The 22,411-nt window shown below is 43.3% G+C and overlaps 1 protein-coding gene across 2 annotated transcripts in view; it reads left to right on the top strand.

Annotated features, from left to right (window-relative positions):
- CNTRL (centriolin) overlaps positions 1–22,411 on the top strand; it is a 192,376-nt gene that overhangs the window by 37,453 nt on the left and 132,512 nt on the right. For both annotated transcript variants that reach the window (XM_089685257.1, XM_089685258.1), the window contains 3 exons: positions 251–479; positions 2,130–2,239; positions 5,842–6,036. In XM_089685257.1, coding sequence (XP_089541383.1) covers positions 251–479; positions 2,130–2,239; positions 5,842–6,036 — 534 coding nt within the window. The remainder of the gene's footprint in view (positions 1–250; positions 480–2,129; positions 2,240–5,841; positions 6,037–22,411) is intronic.

Raw genomic sequence — 22,411 nt, 5'->3', positions numbered from 1 at the left:
TCATTACATTCAAAGCAGAATGAAGCCCATTTCTTCTTCAGGTCTCTGTTCTGTGTTTTATCTGTCTATAGTATGCTTAATAAAAAATAAGATTTTATAAAAAATATACCTTAGGGCTGAACAGACAGCCTAATACATTAATGTAAAAGTGTCCCCAGTTTAATTTTCCAAAGCCCCATAGCTTTCAGTTTTACTTCTGAATACTACAGTGGCTAAAAAGTGCAATATTCGAATGTCTGCACACTTTTAGGAAATGGATGCAGAGGAGACTCCTGGTGAAAGCCCTTACATTGGAAAGGCCCGCTATAAGAGGAACCTGTATGTTCAAGAGGATTTCATCCCTGACCGCACACAACATGTACAGGTGGGAACAATTGAGGTGGATGGGGATGACCAAATTAGGAATCAGCAAATCCGTGCCAGGATCCATACTACACTTGATGTAGACTTGACTGAAAAAGAGAAGAATATCCAAACAGGTAACATTTAACATAAACTTACCAAGCCTATCGTAACCATTGGGGGTGTCATAGTATGTCTAATCTGCACTGGAAAACGGTTCGTTCACAATAACATGTTCAGGTTCTCTCATTTTGTTGAAGCTGACCTTTCAGGCTCCATGCACACTAGCGTTTTTTTTTTTTTTTAAGGTAAGAAAATGCTGGAAAAAACTCTGGATAAAAACTGCTGGTAATAGGAACATTAGCATTTTTACAGTATATGTAGGGAAAAAAACTAGAAAAAAGCGTTTTAGTAGCGTTTAGTAGCGTTTAAGAGCTTTCAGCGGTTTTTTAAATTTTTTTCTGCTGGCAAATCACTCCCAAAAATGCAAAAAAAGGCTTTTTTTTCTGCCCCTAGAAGCTGAAGCTTGAAAATGCTACTAGCCTACAATAGTGTGCATGGATACTTAGGATAGCACTATTTGCTTCTAGGGGCAGAAAGAAAAAACACTCATAACTAGCTGCTAGGAGCTAAAAAACAAGCTAGTGTGCATGGAGCCTCAATAATTTTACAGGTCTGTATTTCAGCTTTGGAAATCTTCATTGTTCATATGTACCTGGTGCCTCGCAGCCTTTCAATGAAGATCCGCCACGCCTTGTACCTGCTGAGCTTGCACGTAGTTACCTTACTCATTCATGTGGCTAGTCTGTACTTCTCTAAATGGTACCCCTGTAAATGTGGACCTGGCTATAGGAATGAATGGGGTAGTGCTTATGCAGTAGGCATGGGACCTGACTGGAACTGTTTCTAGTCAAATGCTGTGTGGCATTTCTGGACAAAGGACTGAGGTTTTACATCTATGAATTTATGCAGAGTCAACTGAGCTTCTAAAACCTTAGGGCAGTGATGGATAAAACCCAAAACTCATGGGTTTCAGTAACATTTTGACTGCTGAAGCCAGATTGAAAAGGAGATGTGTTTATTATACAAGCATGTATCTAGAACTACATACAAGGAGAGCAAAACAATACAGTGTTGGATTCAAAGCAGGGGTGGACTGACAACTCATGCGGCCCCCGGGCAATAGGGGATCATGGGGCCCCTGTGTCCTTGCCCAAACTCAAAAAAGCCTATGAAAAAGGTACCAGGGGCATCTCATGGGGCCCCCTACTGACCCCGGGCCCTCGGGCAGTGCCTGAGTTTCCAAATGGTCAGTCCGCCCCTGATTTAAAGTAATGCTCTAACTGCCTTGGAAAGCTAATACAATTTATATGTCCTAAGATGGGTGGGAATCTAGCTATCTGACTGCTTTGAAGTTACATTCTGGTTTCTGGTGGAGATTCACACAAATATGTTACTTCCCATAGCTTCTTTAGATAGCATCTTCCCATCAGGATGTGTAAATAGCATTCTAACACAAGAAATACAGCTGTTACTCAATAAGACTTCTAATAAAAAAATATACATTCAATATATCCACTTCATCAAAACTAAATGTTTGATATATAAAATGGCTGTTTCATTTTCCCTCACAGGCAGTGATGTTATCTAAGATATTGTTGGCCTTGAAAGAGCTAACCCCTCTTAAAATACTAGTCCAATGTGGTATTAGTTGAGTATCTGTCCTTCCTACATTTGAATATAATTTGGAATCAAATGAAGATTAATTAGTATTTTGTGATTTTCAGCACAAGCAAAATTGTCCGAACTACAACAGCAAATAGTCAATTCAGAACAGCAGATCCTAAAGGCAACTGAGGAACTGAAAGAACTGGAGGATGCTGTGGCTCAGCGAAAGGTGAGTGAGTCACAAACTGCTTTGTTGGTGTGTGTGTGTGTGTGTGTGTGTGTGTGTGTGTGTGTGTGTGTGTGTGTGTGTGTGTGTGTGTGTGTGTGTGTGTGTGTGTGTGTGTGTAAAGTTACATGTAATCATTTTGCCTTTCCTTTCCTTAAAAGAAAAGGGAAAGAGTATTCCAATACATGAGCGTGTGTGTGGTCTGAAGTTGAGTGATTTGAGGAGAAGGTTCTGTCACTCACAGGGAGTGCTGTGCCTATCCTTAACAGAGTTATGTAGTGCCGGTAAATTGCTCTGCCATGTATACATTGTCGCCTGTGTCTCCTTTAAAGATGTGATGTACTTTACTTACTTTTATTAGTGTTTTCCTTTAAAGTGATTCTAAAGGAAAAACACTACTGGTTTCTCACAGCATAACAGGGAAGACTCCGACACCACCACTGGCCTCTAGCTGCAATACAGGGATGGCTCAGGGTACCTCTCCACTATAGAGAGGTACCCTGAGCCAGATGATCTAACAGACAGGAGAGAGGAGAGGGTGGATGAATGGGTTTCAGCAGCGTTGGACTTGGTTCCTCCCAGACCAGATTGTGATGGAGGTTGCGAACCTAGACAGAACACCTCTCCTCACACCTTCTAATAAGGACAAGCCCACATGATTTTGTCCTTTTGTAACCAATTTTTCGGTCCAATATAAAGAGGTGGATTATGCTATTTCTGTTGGCTTTGTCTATGGTGGAGAGGTACCCTGAGCCATCCCTGTAATGCAGCTAGAGGCCAGTGGTGGTGTCGGACTCTTCCCTGTTATGCTGTGAGAAGCCAGTGGTGTTTTCCATGTCTCCATACCATGATCTTACTGATGGAAGTTCTCCCTACCTGTGGAAGAGCTGGATATATTATTATGCGCATTTAATAAGCACTTCTGATGAGTGCATTCATACAGCATTTCCTAGCACGGAGTCACTTTCCCCTAACCAATCTGGAGATTATTTGGACGTTTTTTGCTGTTTTTTTGTGAATGACCATATTTTATACTGGACTGTTCACGATTGTCATTTTATATTTATTTACTAATATCACTTTCTCGCTGTCAATTTGCGGGACACTTATGGAATATTATTCACGTCTGCGCTAAATTTAAGTGCCTCACTTTGAATTTGCCACTATTGTCAAATTATTTATTCATTAGTGCCTTGGTTTTATCATAATATACAGCGCTGCATTTCACATTTTCTTTACATAGTGGAAGATGTTGAGTTAACTGCAGGGTGCTTTACAGGTCTAGAGCTGTGCTCTGCTAGAAGCCTGTTCCTGAAGACTGCTGCGAGGGTTTACCCATCGTTGAGGCCGAAGCCATGGTGGTGTATTGCCCTTAATTATACTGGTTACAGAAGATTCTGTTGTGAATATAGGTTGGAAGCCCTTATACAGTCAGGTCCATAAATATTGGGACATCGACACAATTCTAACATTTTTGGCTCTATACACCACCACAATGGATTTGAAATGAAACAAGCAAGATGTGCTTTAACTGCAGACTGTCAGCTTTAATTTGAGGGTATTTACATCCAAATCAGGTGAACGGTGTAGGAATTACAACAGTTTGCATATGTGCCTCCCACTTGTTAAGGGACCAAAAGTAATGGGACAATTGGCTTCACAGCTGTTCCATGGCCAGGTGTGTTATTCCCTCATTATCCCAATTACAATGAGCAGATAAAAGGTCCAGAGTTCATTTCAGGTGTGCTATTTGCATTTGGAATCTGTTGCTGTCAGCTCTCAAGATGAGATCCAAAGAGCTGTCACTATCAGTGAAGCAAGCCATCATTAGGCTGAAATAACAAAACAAACCCATCAGAGAGATAGCAAAAACATTAGGGGTGGCCAAAACAACTGTTTGGAACATTCTTAAAAAGAAGGAACGCACCGGTGAGCTCAGCAACACCAAAAGACCCGAAGACCACGGAAAACAACTGTGGTGGATAACCGAAGAATTCTTTCCCTGGTGAAGAAAACACCCTTCACAACAGTTGGCCAGATCAAGAACACTCTCCAGGAGGTAGGTGTATGTGTGTCAAAGTCAACAATCAAGAGAAGACTTCACCAGAGTGAATACAGTGGGTTCACCACAAGATGTAAACCATTGGTGAGCCTCAAAAACAGGAAGGCCAGATTAGAGTTTGCCAAACGACATCTAAAAAAGCCTTCACAGTTCTGGAACAACATCCTATGGACAGATGAGACCAAGATCAACTTGTACCAGAGTGATGGGAAGAGAAGAGTATGGAGAAGGAAAGGAACTGCTCATGATCCTAAGCATACCACCTCATCAGTGAAGCATGGTGGTGGTAGTGTCATGGCGTGGGCATGTATGGCTGCCAATGGAACTGGTTCTCTTGTATTTATTGATGTGACTGCTTTGCAAGACCATCACCTGGTCCTCTGTTCACATGTTCTCCAAGTTCTGCCAGCGGGATATTCAGGCCTCAGATGATGTGAGTTTCAGTCACAAGGTGCTTCAAGCTACAAGTGTTTTCAAGTTCTTTTAACCCTTGTGTTTCTTTGTAGCCCTGTTGGCAGTTCTATTTTGCTATGTTGTTGCCCACTCTTCCCAAACTGTTGGTTTGCTATGCCACTGTTCTGTCTCTACATTTGCTCCTGCAGGAATGTGTTTCTGCTGTTAACCATTTGTTTTGAGGCCCATTTGCCTTCTTGTTTTCTTCCTTTAGGCCTGTTGCAGCTGTGTAACTGTCTTGTTGTCCACTCCTCGATTATTGCTTGGGGATATCCCATGCTCTATGAATACATGTCCTGGGGCCTGTATGATTAAGATAATAGGAATTTTGAGTTACCTGTAACTTCTTTATCTTAGAGTACTGTAAAGGACACAGGCCTGGCCCATCTGTGTCGTTGATTACTCCTTACTGCTTGCTAAAAAACTGAAGCCGCACGGAGTGAGCTTCCATTATATGGCATACTCTGGGGGGACCCTTAACAAGTTTTTTCCAGTATCCAGTCACCTGAAGATAACCTGCATATTATTTATGGTCTATGCGTGCAAGTTATGTACTGTATGCCAAGATATTGAATGTACAGGTACAGCAAATCAAAATTCATATCTTTTTTTTTTCCTCTACATTCCACAAATACACTCCATTGGTCAGGGGATGTTAGGATTATGTTGATAATTGGACTCCATGGGTTGATTTACTAAAACTGGAGAGTGTAAAATTTGGCGCAGCTGTACATGGTAGCCAATCAGCTCCTAATGTCAGCTTGTTCATTTAAGTTTTGACAAAAAAAAATTTGGAAGCTGGTTGGTTTCTATGCAGAGCTGCACCAAATTTAGCAGTCTCCCGGTTTAGTAAATCAGCCCCCATGTATTTTTAAATATTGGTTATGTGTTTAACATGTTTAAGCAATAATGGTAATATTATTATTATTACAGCTTTGCTTTCTTGAGTGGACCATTAATTTACTGTACTTGTATACATGGCATAAAATGTTTATTGCTTGTACCAAACAAACCAAGCTCCATTTTGTGGATGCGTTAACTTTATTCTTTGATGCCTAATTAAAGAAAAAAGTGTGAATTTCCATTTTAGATCTTAGAGACTGAAAAGGAGAAACTTCGTCAGCAGCTAAGCCATAAAATCCAGTTGCTGAATGATCTGCGTCAGGAGGCACAGAAACTGGAGAGGCAGATGGATCATCAGAGGAGGGAGATGGATAAGAAATATACAGAGCTAGAAGAACTGCAGAGGCATCTCGACTCTCTCAGCCCCCACGATCCCCGACATGTGAGTCACACATAAATAGATTAACCACTTGTCTATTGTGACAATGTTTTAATTTGTTTCATACATGTTAAAATGTGCATTTTTTTGCAAGAAATTACTTTATAGAGGTTGTAAAGGCTATTTTTTTTAACAAGCATGTTATACTAAACTGCTTTGTGTAGTGGTATTGCACAGAACAGTCCTGAACTTTCTCTTCTGGGGTCCCCAGGCAGCCCTCTTGGCTCCTCTTCTGTGTGCCACAAAAGCAAGTCACTTGCTATGGTGGTACACTTTTGGGCTTGCTTCCAAGCTGGGCTGTGTGTGTCCATAAACCCCCCCCCCCCCTCTCCTCAGAGTTTGATTGCCAATGGCTCCCTCTGCTATCACTTCAGCCAGTGGTGAGAGGAACACAGACAAGCGCTACAGCCACTGTGTTGGACTGAGACAGGAGGAGTCAAGTAAGTATATAGGGAGGTGGGGGGGCATACAAATACTGGGACATTTTTTACCCTAATGCAGAAAATGCCTTAAGGTATAAAATGTTTAGCCTTTAAACCCCTAAACAATTGTATATTTTCTGAAAGCAGAGATCTTAAGTTGCAATTTTTTATGTTGTGCGATATTTGCAGACTGGGTTGCCAACCGTGTATAAATTTACGGACAGTTTGGAAAAATTGGCTGATTTACAAACTGTCTGTAAATGTCAGTTGTGGACAGTGGATGCCCATAAAAGAAAAATTGTTTATGGCCGTGGCTCGGACAAGGGAGGGCGTGGGGACATTATGGCACCACTTCGTGCCTTTTATGAATTTAAAGTAGGACTGGAAGGCGGAGCCGACTCAGGAGTGGGAACACCACCACTCAGGACTGTCACCAAGTGAGAGCTTGTCATTAACATAATAAGACCGTCACCGGATTCCTGTCTGTGTGTTTTATTCCTCCTATGTGCTGCTGTGTCGGTGTTGGCAGTAGCTCTGCTTATAGTGTCCACATTGGGAACCTGAGTCAATGTCTACAATGACAAGCAGTGGGGACATGTAAACTGCAAGATATGGTTGTAATGAGAGGGGGTGATGATAGTTGTGGCCTGAGTTCCTGTTTACATCAGGGCCTGCAGAGTTCACTCCCTTGCACTGGAATCCTGCAGTCTTTGATGTAAGTAAGGGGGGACTCTCAACTCTGTGAATTCTTATGTAAGAAAGGGGGGGCACTGGTGACCAGAGACCCCCTTACATCAGAAGTCCCTCTTACATCCCTCTTACATCACGGTCCACAGAGTTCCACCTTATGTTGTAAGGGGAAACCCTGCGGACTCTGATGTAAAGGGGAATTCTGTGGACTCTGATGTAAGGAAGAACTATGTGGACTGTGATGTAAAGGGAAACTCTGTGGGGTCTGGTGTAAAGGGAGACTCTGTGGACTGTGATGTAAATGGAAGTTCTGTAGACTCTTGTGTAGGGGGGTGGGGCTCTGGTGACCAGAGACCTCCTTACATCAGAGTTTCCGATTACACCAGAGCCCACAGCATCCCCTCTTACATCAGAGTGCTCAGAGTTCTCCTTTACATCAGAGTCCACAGTGTTCCCTTTTACATCAGGGTCCGCAAAGTTCCCCCAGCACTGTAAAGAGGAACTCTGCAGACTCCGATGTAAAGAGGCTCTCTGTGCTGGGTTATAGTAACCTGACTGTCATGTAAAAGGAGAAATATGTTTTTTGCTTTTTGCTGTACCTTAAGCACATTGCTGATAGCATTAGTTACATGTTTGTAGCTAAAATATTTGATATTTGCACTGAGAACTGTCATTTTGGCTAACATTTTGAATTTCACTATGTCAGTAAATTTTTGTGTCACGTCAGGAAAAAAAAGGCTTTGTCAGTAAACTGTGTCGTGTGAGTAAATTTCACTTTGGGAGGTTGGCAACTCTCTTTGAGGAGCTAAATCAAACCAATGTCTTCAAGAAAAAAATACACTAAAAATAATTTTATCATGAACACCACAAAATTTTACCCAATTTTTGGTAAACTATAAAAGATTGCATTGATCATAGAGGTTGCATTGAGTAAATGGATATCAAACATGTTAAAATTTAAAATTGTGGGGGGCGCTCGTGAGCAGCAACCAGGATGGCTGCTTTCTAAATTCCCGCCTCGGCCGCCGGACACATCGGCCGATCTTCGCCCTCCAGGGGGGGTCCCCCTGTTTCCTCTCTGGCCCCCTGTCTCCCTGGTGCCCTGATGGGCAAAAAAACGCCGGCCGCCCGTGCCTCCAGCTCCCGGCGGGCCGCTCCGGAGTTTGCGGCCTACCCGCCGGAGATCGCGGCTGAAGCCGCGGCCGCAATTTTGGGTCCTTTGCTGTCACCATCCATGGGTGGGTCGGACCCTGGCAGTGGGGAGGACCTGGCACCAGAGCCATCCCTGCAGTCTCCGATCCCATCCCTGCGGGATGCTGAGCTCCTACGCCGCTTTAAGTGCATGTTGCAGTCTGAGTTGTCCTCCGCTACCTCCAAACTGGCCGATCGTCTTTCACGGGAAATTCAGGAGTTGGGCAATCGGACGAATGACCTTGAAGATAAGATGGACGCGGCAGTCACGGTCATGGAAAACCACGAACAGGATCTGTGCGACCTCAAGAAAGAATTGGCGGACACGCTACTACAGCTTGAGGATTTCGAAAATCGTTCCCGCCGTGGCAATCTGCGGTTAAGGGGTATCCCGGAAACGGTCGCAGATCTTACTTCTACTGCTACTGCTCTGTTCCAGGAGCTGACACCCGCTATTCCCATAGACCGGCTTGAATTTGACCGCATACATCGTGCATTGGGCCCCAGACGACCGGAGGGGCCCCCAAGGGACATTATCATCAAGTTTACGTATTACCGCACTAAGGAAACTATCCTCTTGGCGGCTAGGAACAACCCTGACCTCAGCTTCCAGGGGCATCGCTACCAGCTCTTTGCGGACCTCTCCCAGACCACTCTTCAGAAGCGCCGCCAGTTGAAGCCCTTCACTTCGGTCCTGGTGAAACATCGTATTAAATACGCCTGGGGCTTCCCGTTTCGCCTCACCTTCACCTACCAGGGTCGCAGTCACTCTGTGGCTACGCCGGAGGAGGCCCATTCTCTCCTGGAGTCCTTGCGCCTTCTTTCGCCTGATTCTGCGGATCGGAGCCCGGCTCATTCATCAGGATCTCCGGCACGGCCGCTTCCTCCGGGCCGCATCTGGGAGCGGTCGTCCGATAGGAAGAGGGCTCTCCCCCGGACCCCTTCGCGATCAAGTCCTTCTTGTTCTTCTCCGGGCTGAGGATGTGCCTTGGACTTCCCGTGTGTCATCTCAGCGATGGACTTCTCTGGCGGGACCGTGAGTTTGGCTCTTGGTGCTCCCCCGGTTTGTCAGCATTCCGGGTTGGGACTGATCTGGTTTACCCCCTTGGGTTCCTTCCCTGTTTGGGTGGGAGGGGGTCCCCTCGCAGACTCAAGACTTATGACTTTCCGCTGCCGCAACCTATCTTGGGCCTGGGTGAGGGTATTTTGGTTTCCGTTGGTAGCATGGGGTGAGGGTTCCCTCGGGCTTCGGGGTGGGAGGTTGATCTGGCGGGCCCGGCTGGGTGGGAGGGGGTTGGCCCCAAGGTTCTTTGGGTTTTTGTGGGAGGTCATCACGGAGGCCTCGCTCCTGAGACCTTTAGTTTTATAGCTTTGGACCCCGTTTGATTATGTTTGTTGCCTTATTGCCCTTTTGCCCCCTGGGGGCTTTAGTTTCTGATGTTTTCATTTGCAGCCATGTGTCCGGTGGTAGAGCCACCCTTAACTGGTATCCTTCCTTTTGTAGGATGCGCGTCACCATTGGCGTGACACAATTGCACTATTGTATATACTTTTTGTGTCTTTTTCCTTTTTTCTTTCTTTGTCTTTTTTCTCCTTTTGTTTTTTTTTTTTTTTTTTTTTTTTTTTTATTCTTGTTTTCTGCAGGGTTCCGGGACGCCACGGTCCGCTCGCCATTGGAAGCGGAAATTGCTAGCTGCTTTATGGGTTTTTCTGCCGAGCGTGTTGCGTTGATATCGCCATGGCCTCGCCCCTTTTGAAAATACACTCACAGAATGTTCAAGGCTTCAATTCGCCTCAGAAGCGGGCTAAAATCTTTCATCACCTTAAATCGCAACAAATTGACGTGGTATGTTTACAAGAGACCAGGTTTTCGCAGTCCTCCGCTCCGCGTTATCTTTCACCTCACTATCCCACCTTTTACATGGCCTCGGCTCCTGAGAAGCGTCGGGGTGTACTGATAGCTTTTAAACGCAATCTTCCCTTTGTCTGTGCTCGGAATATAGCGGACCCCACGGGCAGGTATTTGCTTTTGCAGGGCACTATCTGGGACCAGGAGGTTACTTTTGTCTCTTACTACGCACCCAATCGTTTTCAGGATACATTCTTTTCACATCTTTGCACCATTGTTTCCCGACACTCCAAGGGTCTCATTCTTGTTTTGGGGGATTCAAATGTTACTTTGGATTCCACGTTGGATAGGCGTTGTGCACGGGGGGCGGCCCCTTCCCATGATTTTGTGCTGGAGGAACGTATGCGCTCTCTTTTGCGGACAGCGGGGCTAGCGGACGTCTGGAGGGAGCTTCACCCGACTGAACGCGACTTTACATTTTATTCCAGTCCTCATGATAGTTTTTGTAGAATTGATCATATATTTATGCCGGTTCAGCAGCTTCCCTTGGTCCGGCGGATAACTATTCCCTCCTCACCTTGGTCGGATCACGATCCCTTGGTACTTCTCCTTGCCCTCTCTGGGTCAGAACGGCGCCCTTTTCATTGGCGCATCAACGATTCTTTATTGACCACTCAGGCTACCTGCCAACAAATAGAATTTTTCTTACGTACATACTTCACGGAAAACTCGGGATCGGTCTCCTCGGCAGTGCCCCTCTGGGAAGCGCATAAGGCCACGGTGCGGGGTCATGTTATACAGCTGGCGGCGGTCCGGAAGCGGGAGCGGGAGCGCCGACTTTTGGAGCTTCATTCTCTCCTGGCTTCTGCGGATGCGCGCTGGAAGTCGTCTCCATCCGCAGCCCATAAACGCGCTCGGGACGCTTTGGCGACCGAATTAGACTTACTTGCCTCTTCGGAGGCGGAACGGGCTCTGCGTTGGACCAAACACAAATTTTATTCCTGTGCTAATAAACCGGGCCCGATGCTGGCTAGGAAGCTCAATTCCGTGGGGAAACCCCATAAACCAATCCGACTGCGACTTCCCACAGGTGGATGTACTTCTAATCCCCGGCAGATTGTTTCCCGATTTTCGGACTTCCTTTCGCGCCTTTACACTACGCCTGATCCCTTCCCTGTGTCTCAGGCAGAGGCATTTTTTCAAGATCTTCGTCTTCCGGGATTATCCGAGGCGGCACAGGTGGCCCTCAATGCCTGTGTTACCGTACTGGAAGTGCTCCAAGCCATCAAATCTTTGAGGTCCACCGTGGCCCCGGGTCCTGATGGCTACTCCGGTCTCTATTATAAGAAATTCTCGGTCCTATTGGCACCCTTCTTGGCTGCCTATTTCAATGAGTTACGACAGGGCTCCTTGCCCTCCCCGGACGCGCTTAGAGCACATATAGCCATGATTCCTAAGACGAACGAGGATGTACAGGAACCGCAAGCCTTTCGGCCCATTTCTCTTCTTAATGAAGACCTGAAGATATTGGGCAAGATTCTTAGCTCTCGCATCAATAACTATTTGCGTAGCCTGGTCCACAGGGACCAAGTGGGGTTTATCCCTGGGAGGCAGGCGGGTGATAACGTTCGTAAGGTGGTCCATCTTATACATCTTCTGCAACAGCGGAAAATCCCGGGATTCTTACTGTCCTTAGACATATATAAAGCTTTTGACTCTCTATCCTGGGAATATCTGCGGTTTGTGCTGTCTCGTTGGGGTTTTGGGGATTCTATCCTTTCTTGGATTCAAGCCTTGTATTCGTCTCCTTCGGCCTCCGTTAAATATGCTGGATATTTTTCAAACCCCTTTCCTATTGGGCGAGGGACGAGACAGGGCTGCCCTTTGTCCCCGGCGCTTTTTGTACTGGCGCTTGAGCCGCTGGCTTTAGCGCTCCGGACCGATTGCAATATATCGGGGGTTTCATACGCGGGACAGGAGTTTAAGCTGAATCTTTTTGCGGACGATGCCCTCTTGACTCTTACTAAGCCCCTGACGACGCTTCCTAATCTGCAACAGGTTCTTGAGCGCTTCTCTTTGATTTCGGGTCTCCGTATTAACTTGGATAAGACTGTCGCTCTTAATATTACTTTGGATTCCGATTTGGTTTCACGCCTTCAATCCTACTTCCCTTATAAATGGGCTTCCTCCTCTCTTGAATATTTGGGCATCCGCTTGACCCCCACCTATGACTCCCTCTTTGCTGCGAATTATTACCCATTGCTTAGTTCTTTATCTTCTCTTCTGCATTCCTGGCAATTTCCGCACCTGTCTTGGATAGGGCGGGTTCATTCAGTGAAAATGACTGTCCTGCCGAAATTGTTATATTATTTTCGTACTCTCCCGGTGCGGGTTCCCCCTCATTTCCTTCGGTTGCTTCAGGCGAAGCTTATGCGTTTCATCTGGGCCAATAAGCACCCCAGAGTATCTAGAAATACGCTCTTTGCTCATAGACTCCAGGGTGGCCTTGGGGTGCCCAATGTAACTAAGTATTACCAGGCGAGCCAGATTGCCCCGCTGTCTATGTTGCACGCTTCCTCTGACGTCCCTTTCTGGGTCTTGCTGGAGCTACCTAACTGTGCCCCTATCCAACCGTCGGCGCTTCTATGGCTTCCCCCTGCCCTGCGCCCTATATCGCTGAGCCCGATGTTGCTCCATGGCTTACGAGTCTGGGACTCGGTACGTTGTTCCAGTGGCCTGATGTCACCCTTTCTGCCTTTGCTTCCAATTGTTAACAACCCTCTTTTCCCACCGGGTTTAGATCACCCAAGGGCTTTCTCTTGGTGGGTGGCTCATGGGTTTTCACAGGTACGACACTTTTTGGTTTCTCGGTCCTTCCCTACCTGGGATCTTCTTCGGGAGTCCCGGGATGTTCCCCCGGCGGAATTTTTTCGATACCTTCAATTGCGGCACTGGCTACTCTCGCTGCGGAGCACTTCTTCTTTTCCATACCAGAAATCGGCCTTTGAACAGCTTTGTCAGCAGCGCCCGGGCGCCCCGGGCCTTATCTCCCTCCTTTATGCAGCCTTGAACAGACGCCCGTTGCATACTTCTCTTTCATATGTTGTTCAGTGGGAGCGTGACTTGGGGGTGGATGTGGATCCGGAGGACTGGAATAGGGCCTGGTCACTCATAGCTAAATGCTCATTCAATACCACCACGCTGGAGGCAGCCTATAAGGTATTGTTTCGTTGGTATTGGGTTCCGGCTCGTTTGGCCCAGGCTAATCCCGCTTGTAGTGATCGATGTTTCCGGGGTTGTGGCCATCGTGGCGATGTCTTGCATATCTGGTGGTCATGCCCGAGACTGGTCCGTTTTTGGTCTCGTGTATTTGGCCTCCTTTTCACGTTGTTTCATCTATCCATACGCCGGGATGCTCGGTATGCCTTGCTTCATTGCCCCATACCGGGTCTCTTTGCTCATCAGCAGAAGCTGGCATCCTATTTGTTTCTGTCGGCCACCAGAACGATTGCTCAGGCCTGGAAGAGTCCGTTTGTCCCTTTTCAGGGGGTGCGGGATCGTATGACCAATATGATGCTTAATGAGCAGATGTCGAGCATATGTAACGACTCCCAATGTAAATTCTCGAAAATATGGGAACCATGGTTGCAATATGCCTTTCCCACGCTTCCTTTGGCTAGTATGGGGATGTACTGGCGTTAGGCATTGGCGTTTGATGGTGGCGCTCCTGGATCTCTGCCTCCTCTTCTCTTTTTTTTCTTTTTCTCTCCTCTTATTTCTCTTCTCTTTCTTTCTCTCCATTTCTGTTAGTTTTTTTTGGGTGATAGTTGACAGTTGCCTTTAATTGCAGTTAGAATTTCATTACCGTCATTGTAACCTATGTGCCATTGAAGGCCCCTGCGTGGGCGTACCTTCTGCCTTGTTGAAGTTAGAGCACTGTTTTTCTTTTATTATTATGTTTTTTATTTTATCGGTGCAATTGATAGCCCCTGTGGGGGCATGTTTTGTCGCCTCTGTTTTATACTGCTTAAAACTAATAAAAACTATTGAAATACAAAATTTAAAATTGTGTATGCCAGTCAAATCACAAAAAAATATGGTAACCAAACATTTCCACAGGTGGAGCTTTAAAAGCGTATTACAGCTTATCGGTTTAGTATTTACCATAAATTATGGGTCTAGAATTATTGCTCTCCTCCTGACGGGGAATTACTGCTGTGATGGAATACATGCAAAGAAGAAAACTGACCACACTGGAATGACTGTTCTTTCATGGCCAGCATGGTCAGTATGAAATAGGAAAGCAGGGGGACTGGCAGGATCACCAGGTTTTTCACAAAAAAGATGCAAAGCAAGGACATGGTACAGCAGAAACATATCAGAAACGCAAAATGTTAGGGTAACATACACTTTGACATTGCACATTACAACACTTTTGAACAGGCCTTTTCTGATATTTTTGTTTAAATGGAAAAAAAACATTTTTTTTTCTTTGATAGAAAATTACTTAGGACCCCCAAACATTAAATATTTTAAGTAGAGGCCCTATAGAATAAAATGGTGGGCTTTGCAATTTTATATGTCACCTGGTATTTGTGCAGTGTCTTTTTCAGATGCAATTTTTTTTTTTGGAAAATAACCACTTTAATGAATGTTAATGCACACAAACACAATATAATACTCAATTTGGTAAAATATCAAAGATTGTGTTTCGCCAAGTGAATAGATACCCAACATGTCATGCTTTAAAATTGCACACGCACCTGGAAAGGTGCCAAACTACGGTATTTAAAAACTCCATAGGCGATACTTTAAAAGCCTTTCCAAGTTACCAGTTTAGAGATACATAGGAGGTCTGGTGCTGCAATTATTGCTCTCACTCTGACGTTCATGTCAATACCTCACGTATGTAGTGTGATCACCTTTTTATGTATGCGTGTAGGACTGAAACATGCAAACATGCATTTGCCTTTGCGCATGAGCACAATGGAACAGGGGCACTTGAAAAAAAAATGTTTAATTTTGATTTCATTTTTTTTTTTTTTTTTTTAAACTGTCTCTTTAAATTTTTTTGGGTCAGTAGCGTATTGCAAACATCCTTTAGGCTTTACTGTACTGAGGGTTCTATGTTATCAATTGCTTTTATGGGAGAACCTTGGTTTCCATACATATTTTGTTATTTGTATTTCAATGGTTTTTATTAATTTTAAACAGTATAAAACAGAGGCAACAAAACACACCCACGGCTATCAATTGCACCGATAAAAAAGGCACAATAGAGCAGACAACGCTCTAATTCCAATAAGGCAAAACGTATGCCCATGCAGGGGCTATCAATGGCACATAGGTTACAATAACATCAGTAAAACTCTGACAAACACAACTAAAGGCAGCTGTCCACTGTCACACCAAAACAAACAAAGAGGAGAGAAGAAGAGCAGAGAGGAAAGAAAAAAAAAACCACACCAAAGAGCAGGGGTCCACGAGCGCCAATACCAAACTCCATTACCTCCCCACACTGGCCGGGGGGAGCGTGGGAAAGGCGTCATATTTTGTTATTTGATCATTTTATATATCTGCGTCTCTATTTTTAGTTTCCTGGGGGTACAAAAGCACCTTTGAGGTCCCACATTTCCTTCTACTTTTCCTGGGTACAATACATTAAGAATTGGTAGAATTGATCCATCAGCACCACATCCCTAGACTACAAACATCCCTTGTGATAACAAAAAGCAATGGCAGGTCCTCTTTATGGAGAGATCTGGGGTCTGTTAGACCCCAAATCTCTCCTCTGCCCTTAAAAGCATCTGATCACACCAAGATTGGTTTATAATACCATAGAGATGATTGGAGAAGATTCGGTCTTTGATCACCTCTGTGGTAAGCCGGTAAAACCGCTCCCTGCCAGTGCCAGACTCCTTGCCAGGACAGGAGAGGCCAGAGATGAATCCAAGAGTCTGTAAAAACAATCCAGTGGCTAATTTAGGTGCTAGAATGGCTTTTCCAAGAAAGTCCAATACCCACAGAAAACAACAATACTGGGACATAAATCCACTAATCTATACCACACTAAAATCCTATACATTATAAATGCAAATAATATAAAATGCATACATACATGAACAACCTACATTACTAATAAAACAGTTCATATGCAGTTCTGCATTTAATCCCCTAGGATGCGGGATATCCATTTCAAAGATCCATGTTGTTTCCTTTTTTGCCATCTCTCTACTCATGTTATTACCCCTCCAATGTCCACCTACAGTCAGGTCCATAAATATTGGGACATCGACACAATTCTAACATTTTTGGCTCTATACACAACCACAATGGATTTGAAATGAAACGAACAAGATGTGCTTTAACTGCAGACTGTCAGCTTTAATTTGAGGGTATTTACATCCAAATCAGGTGAACGGTGTAGAAATTACAACAGTTTGCATATGTGCCTCCTACTTGTTAAAGGACCAAAAGTAATGGGACAGAATAATAATCATAAATCAAACTTTCACTTTTTAATACTTGGTTGCAAATCCTTTGCAGTGAATTACAGCCTGAAGTCTGGAACGCATAGACATCACCAGACGCTGGGTTTCATCCCTGGTGATGCTCTGCCAGGCCTTTACTGCAACTGTCTTCAGTTCCTGCTTGTTCTTGGGGCATTTTCCCTTCAGTTTTGTCTTCAGCAAGTGAAATGCATGCTCAATCAGATTGAGGTCAGGTGATTGACTTGGCCATTGCATAACATTCCACTTATTTCCCTTAAAAAAGTCTTTGGTTGCTTTTGCAGTCTGCTTTGGGTCATTGTCCATCTGCACTGTGAAGCAGCGTCCAATGAGTTCTGAAGCATTTGGCTGAATATGAGCAGATAATATTGACCGGAACACTTCAGAATTCATCCGGCTGCTTTTGTCAGCAGTCACATCATCAATAAATACAAGAGAACCAGTTCCATTGGCAGCCATACATGCCCACGCCATGACACTACCACCACCATGCTTCACTGATGAGGTGGTATGCTTAGGATCATGAGCAGTTCCTTTCCTTCTCCATACTCTTCTCTTCCCATCACTCTGGTACAAGTTGATCTTGGTCTCATCTGTCCATGGGATGTTGTTCCGGAACTGTGAAGGCTTTTTTACATGTCGTTTGGCAAACTCTAATCTGGCCTTCCTGTTTTTGAGGTTCACCATGGGTTTACATCTTGTGGTGAACCCTCTGTATTCACTCTGGTGAAGTCTTCTCTTGATTGTTGACTTTGACACACATACACCTACCTCCTGGAGAGTGTTCTTGATCTGGCCAACTGTTGTGAAGGGTGTTTTCTTCACCAGGGAAAGAATTCTGCGGTCATCCACCACAGTTGTTTCTGTGGTCTTCCGGGTCTTTTGGTGTTGCTGAGCTCACCGGTGCGTTCCTTCTTTTTAAGAATGTTCCAAACAGTTGTTTTGGCCACGCCTAATTTTTTTACTATCTCTCTGATGGGTTTGTTTTGTTTTTTCAGCCTAATGATGGCTTGCTTCACTGATAGTGACAGCTCTTTGGATCTCATCTTGAGAGTTGACAGCAACAGATTCCAAATGCAAATAGCACACTTGAAATGAACTCTGGACCTTTTATCTGCTCATTGTAATTGGGATAATGAGGAAATAACACACACCTGGCCATGGAACAGCTGAGAAGCCAATTGTCCCATTACTTTTGGTCCCTTAACAAGTGGAAGGCACATATGCAAACTGTTGTAATTCCTACACCGTTCACCTGATTTGGATGTAAATACCCTCAAATTAAAGCTGACAGTCTGCAGTTAAAGCACATCTTGTTTGTTTTATTTCAAATCAATTGTGGTGGTGTATAGAGCCAAAAATGTTAGAATTGTGTCGATGTCCCAATATTTATGGACCTGACTGTATTCAGACAATTCTTTCTCATACCAAAAGTAGTGATGGGTTAAGGCAAATTCTAGTATTTCCTTAATGGAATATTTTTTTTAAATCCTCCCTTTTTTTCAAGGCCCATTCTACTACTGTCTCTGTATCCTCATGTTTGATGATCGTATAAAGGAAGCATACATCTACTATTATTTAAAAAAAAAAAAAAACCTCCTCCTCTAATTTTACTCCTTCTAATTTTTCTAACAGATCTTCAGCATCTTTTAGGAAAGCCGTCCTAGCCATCACACTGAGTTGTCTATTACAGGTCTTTTTGGGGAGTGGTCCCTATTTTTATGAATTTTTGATAGGTAATATAAAATCAGAATTCTCCCTACCAAAGGAATCCAGCATTTTTATTTTTTTTTTTATTTTTTTTTTTATTAAAACTTGTATTACTTTTCCTACTTAATTAAGAAAAAAAATCAAGCCATTCATCTTCTGCTTCCCTATCATTAAGGGTTTGACAGACCACTATGAACAAAACCTAATTGGATGTGGACTATCATGCCTGTAATAAAATATTGAAGAGTCAGCTACTGAGTGTTGGCATCTTTTCCATTACTGTGCTCTTTGATGGCTTGCAGGAGTCAATCTGAGCACTAGTGTCCCGTTGTAGCTGGATTAGGTGGAGGAGGCTTTAACACTCCTATGTTTTGAGCTAATGATTCAGAAAGTTCTGAAACTAAGGGCATGACAGGCAAATCATTATTGGCATTTTAACAAGGTCAACAATGCCATATTACGTATTTCTCTCACTGCAACTTTTCTTTACTGTACAGTGTTACACAAGGTACAGCGTTTTAAGTGAGCATTGGTGGCTTTTTTTCTGCAGATTTACCTATGAAGGTGTTGACAAATGATATTCCAAATATTGGTGTTGCATTGTTGCCTTCTAGTCTCTTGAGTTTCTGTGAAAATATATACACAAATTTAGAGGGGTGAGTGGTAATACCCGTGCACCATTTGCAAGGTGCTGACAATGGAGCCCCCTTCCCCGCCATCATAGAGAGGTGCATAGTGTTAACAAATGTTGACATAGTACATGCAGTTTTTACTTATAGATTTACTCTTTATTACAGCACTGTTGATGTACAAATTCTCCTAATACTGTCAGATTGTTTGTTTGCTTATTGGTGAAAGTGGATTACTGCATCTCTATACAGTCCTCTTTTTCACTCAGTAGCAATGGTTCTGTACAATACAAAAACCAAAACTGGTGTTTACAGTTTACAGTGTTTACAGTTTACAGTATTGCTGAATGTTGTACATGTGCTATGTATCTCATGTAGAATTGGCCTGTACACTGCTCTCTCCAGTTGGTGGCAGCTTTTACTTTGTGCTTCCATACTCAACAGGTTGACCATCATATTTACGGACTGCCATATTCATTTAAAAGATTGTTTAGAAGACTATAATAATGTCTTCTTCTGATAGGATTATGTCCACAGCAAGCGTAATATGTATAATATAGGGCGGAAAAAATGAGAATGTATTTTGTGAAAGCAGTCACATTTTAGCCTTACTGTTAAATGTATCTCTTTAAAAATAATACCTGGTTAGTTTTCACTGAGAGAAATCAGGCTTTTCTCATTTTATTACAGGGGACTCTTCTCATACAGTAATATGTTTGTATTTACATTTTGGCTTCATATAGATTCAAACTTAATTTCCAGTATAATTACCAATGAGTGTTATGCTTAAAGGAGATGCTACATAAGTGAGGATGAAAAAGAGAAAAAAAAAATATTAAAAGCCTCCATATACACAGTCCTTTTACTCACAGTTGATCCAGAGGAAGGCAAAATACCCAAATAATGCATGATCCAGTTTGCTCCAGGGGAGATTGTGACCTAGCACCCCGCCTGGGTGTTTCTGTCACAGAGCTGCTCACCACTGGGACAAAGGAACAAGGTATTATAGCTGGGCATTAAACCCAAGCCACTAGCTTAGGTGGAAACAGGAACTCTTTATTGTCAATTTATACATAAATTATACCACCCAAAATCGGGTAAGAGCTTGATCACATGATCCTAAACATTGCAAACTGTAACAGTAATATCATCAGTACAACTAATGAATAGCTAACAGTGATCTAATTAACAGTAAGCTAGTCAACAACCAAGCACTCAGACAATGCTTCGATTAATCGTGGAGTCCACCGCAGACAGTCCAGCAACAAGCCCACCCCTGAATACACAAAATACATTACACATGCTGTCTTTCAGGTACTTGTGTAATTTGTAATTGTAATTAAAAAGTCATTGTAAGAAAAATTGGAATTCATTCATCTTCATAGATTTCTCCAACCCAGTCCTCAGGAAGTCCCCATATTTCCTCTGACCATTAACCTGTACATGATTAATATTACATCTTTCCATCCACTCCAGAAGGGAAACTTTATTTGTCTTTATTCAGAGAATTAATCCAATCCTTCCTGATTCTCCAGCAATCAGATATTCCCTAGATCAACTACCCCTCATGAAATTACTTCTAAATATTAATATCTAGTTATATTTTCTATATTTAGGAGTGCATCCAGGCCTTTTTAAAAACAATTTACTGAGCTGGTAAAAAGGTTGGGAGAACCACAATTGGGCTCAGGGTAGGATTTCTGCTGCTGTTCCTAATTTTGAGATATGGATTGCGTGCACGCCGGAAAATAATTACACGGACAACTGTCCAGTACAACCAATTTCACATCATCTCATCTCTGTTTATTGCAGGGCGGTGCTTAACCTTTTATACATAGAAAACAATAGAGTATACGTCACTATTACGTATATACAGTCACATTCTCAAAGGCACATTTTGCTTGGTTGAAATATAGGAGAAATGTAGAAACTTGATGCTTGCTTCTCATCCCGTTATCTTTTCACTCCTCACATTCCCAAAGTCTAAGTGAAATCGTCTCAGTGCGAAGGGAGGGGTTGAGAGCATTGCTCTGAGCAAAACAAGTTAAGGAGGACTGCAAAGCCCAGCAGACAAAATATATATATATATACAACACATATATTTAGAAATATAAAAAAGTATAAAAGTAAATATGTATAAAATGTATATTTTAAACAGAAAACAGAATAGGCATTTTACCAAATCCATCACAGTCCCCCCTTAAAATGACTATTTTACTCTGTCCCTATAAAGCTTAGCTCATCTGTCCTTATGTACCTTGGAACTCTTTTATGCTGCACGTTAGACGGGTGATGACTATTTCATCACCCCCCTTGCCACAGACTTTGTACATAAGGAAGTCAGATGCTATCCCTACAAAATTGTGAAATTACTATTGGCGGGGAGGGACCGTAGAGGAGTGAAAGGTTTATCCTCTTCCATCACAAAAGGGTCCTCCTCTTCTTGATGGAGAAATATAGGTGTGCTGTTGTCTACAACCTTGCTTATTAACTTCTTTACAAATTATAGAATACAACATACAATCAGAGCTAAAAGAACTAGAATTATTAGTACAGTTACCCCTATTTGGGCGAGCACTTTTTGCCACCCACTCATCCAGCTAAAATATTGATCCCACGGATCTGTGATACCTGAGTTCTTCTTCAGCTCCACTGACAGATCTTCTAATTTCTTTATAGCCAGAGTAACCTTACCATTCGGCCAGTATTGTCAGGAATATATGTACAACATGTTCCGGTTCCTTCTATCATTTTACAGACACCTCTTTTTCCTCTAAAATCATGTCCAGAGCCATCCTATTCTGGAATGTCATGTAGGATGTAGGGGCTAACTGGTCAACGATTCCTTGGAGGGCATCCCTGGTGTAATTCACAAACCTCTGTTGGTTGTAGTATATGTAATTTATCCAATCTACATTTTTTATTAACAGTTATCATGGGAATCAGGGATTCGAAGCCTGCTTTACTTGGTCTCTGGCTTTGAATTTATTAGGCACCCCCCTTGGGACTCCAATGGCATCTATATACACTTGTGGGTCAAAACTACCAGAAGGAGCTTTTCGCTTCCTCCTACGGCCAGGCGTTGGGTCAGGGATATTTTCTGCTAGGATGTGGAGAGGCATAATGGCCTTTGCAAGGGCACACTTACCAGTCCAAATCCCTTCCAATCTGGTTCTAATCTTTTGGTTCCCAGTAATCATCCATGACACATATGTATATTTACTCACTACTATCGGAACATGCTCATTATGTCAAGATCATATAGATTACGGTCATAGCACCACATGGGATCTATACTACAGAAATCAAAGGTGAAAATAACTACATAAGTGTTGGATGAGTTGTACCAAAATATAGTGGTGTCACCTATTTCGGTGA

This window comes from Staurois parvus, unplaced genomic scaffold (genome assembly GCF_062004578.1).
Source record: "Staurois parvus isolate SC_StPar_1 unplaced genomic scaffold, SC_StPar_1.0 ptg000365l, whole genome shotgun sequence".
Lineage (NCBI taxonomy): Eukaryota > Metazoa > Chordata > Amphibia > Anura > Ranidae > Staurois > Staurois parvus.
The sequence above is the reverse complement of the archived record's forward strand: the minus strand, read 5'-3'. Positions and strand labels throughout refer to the sequence as shown.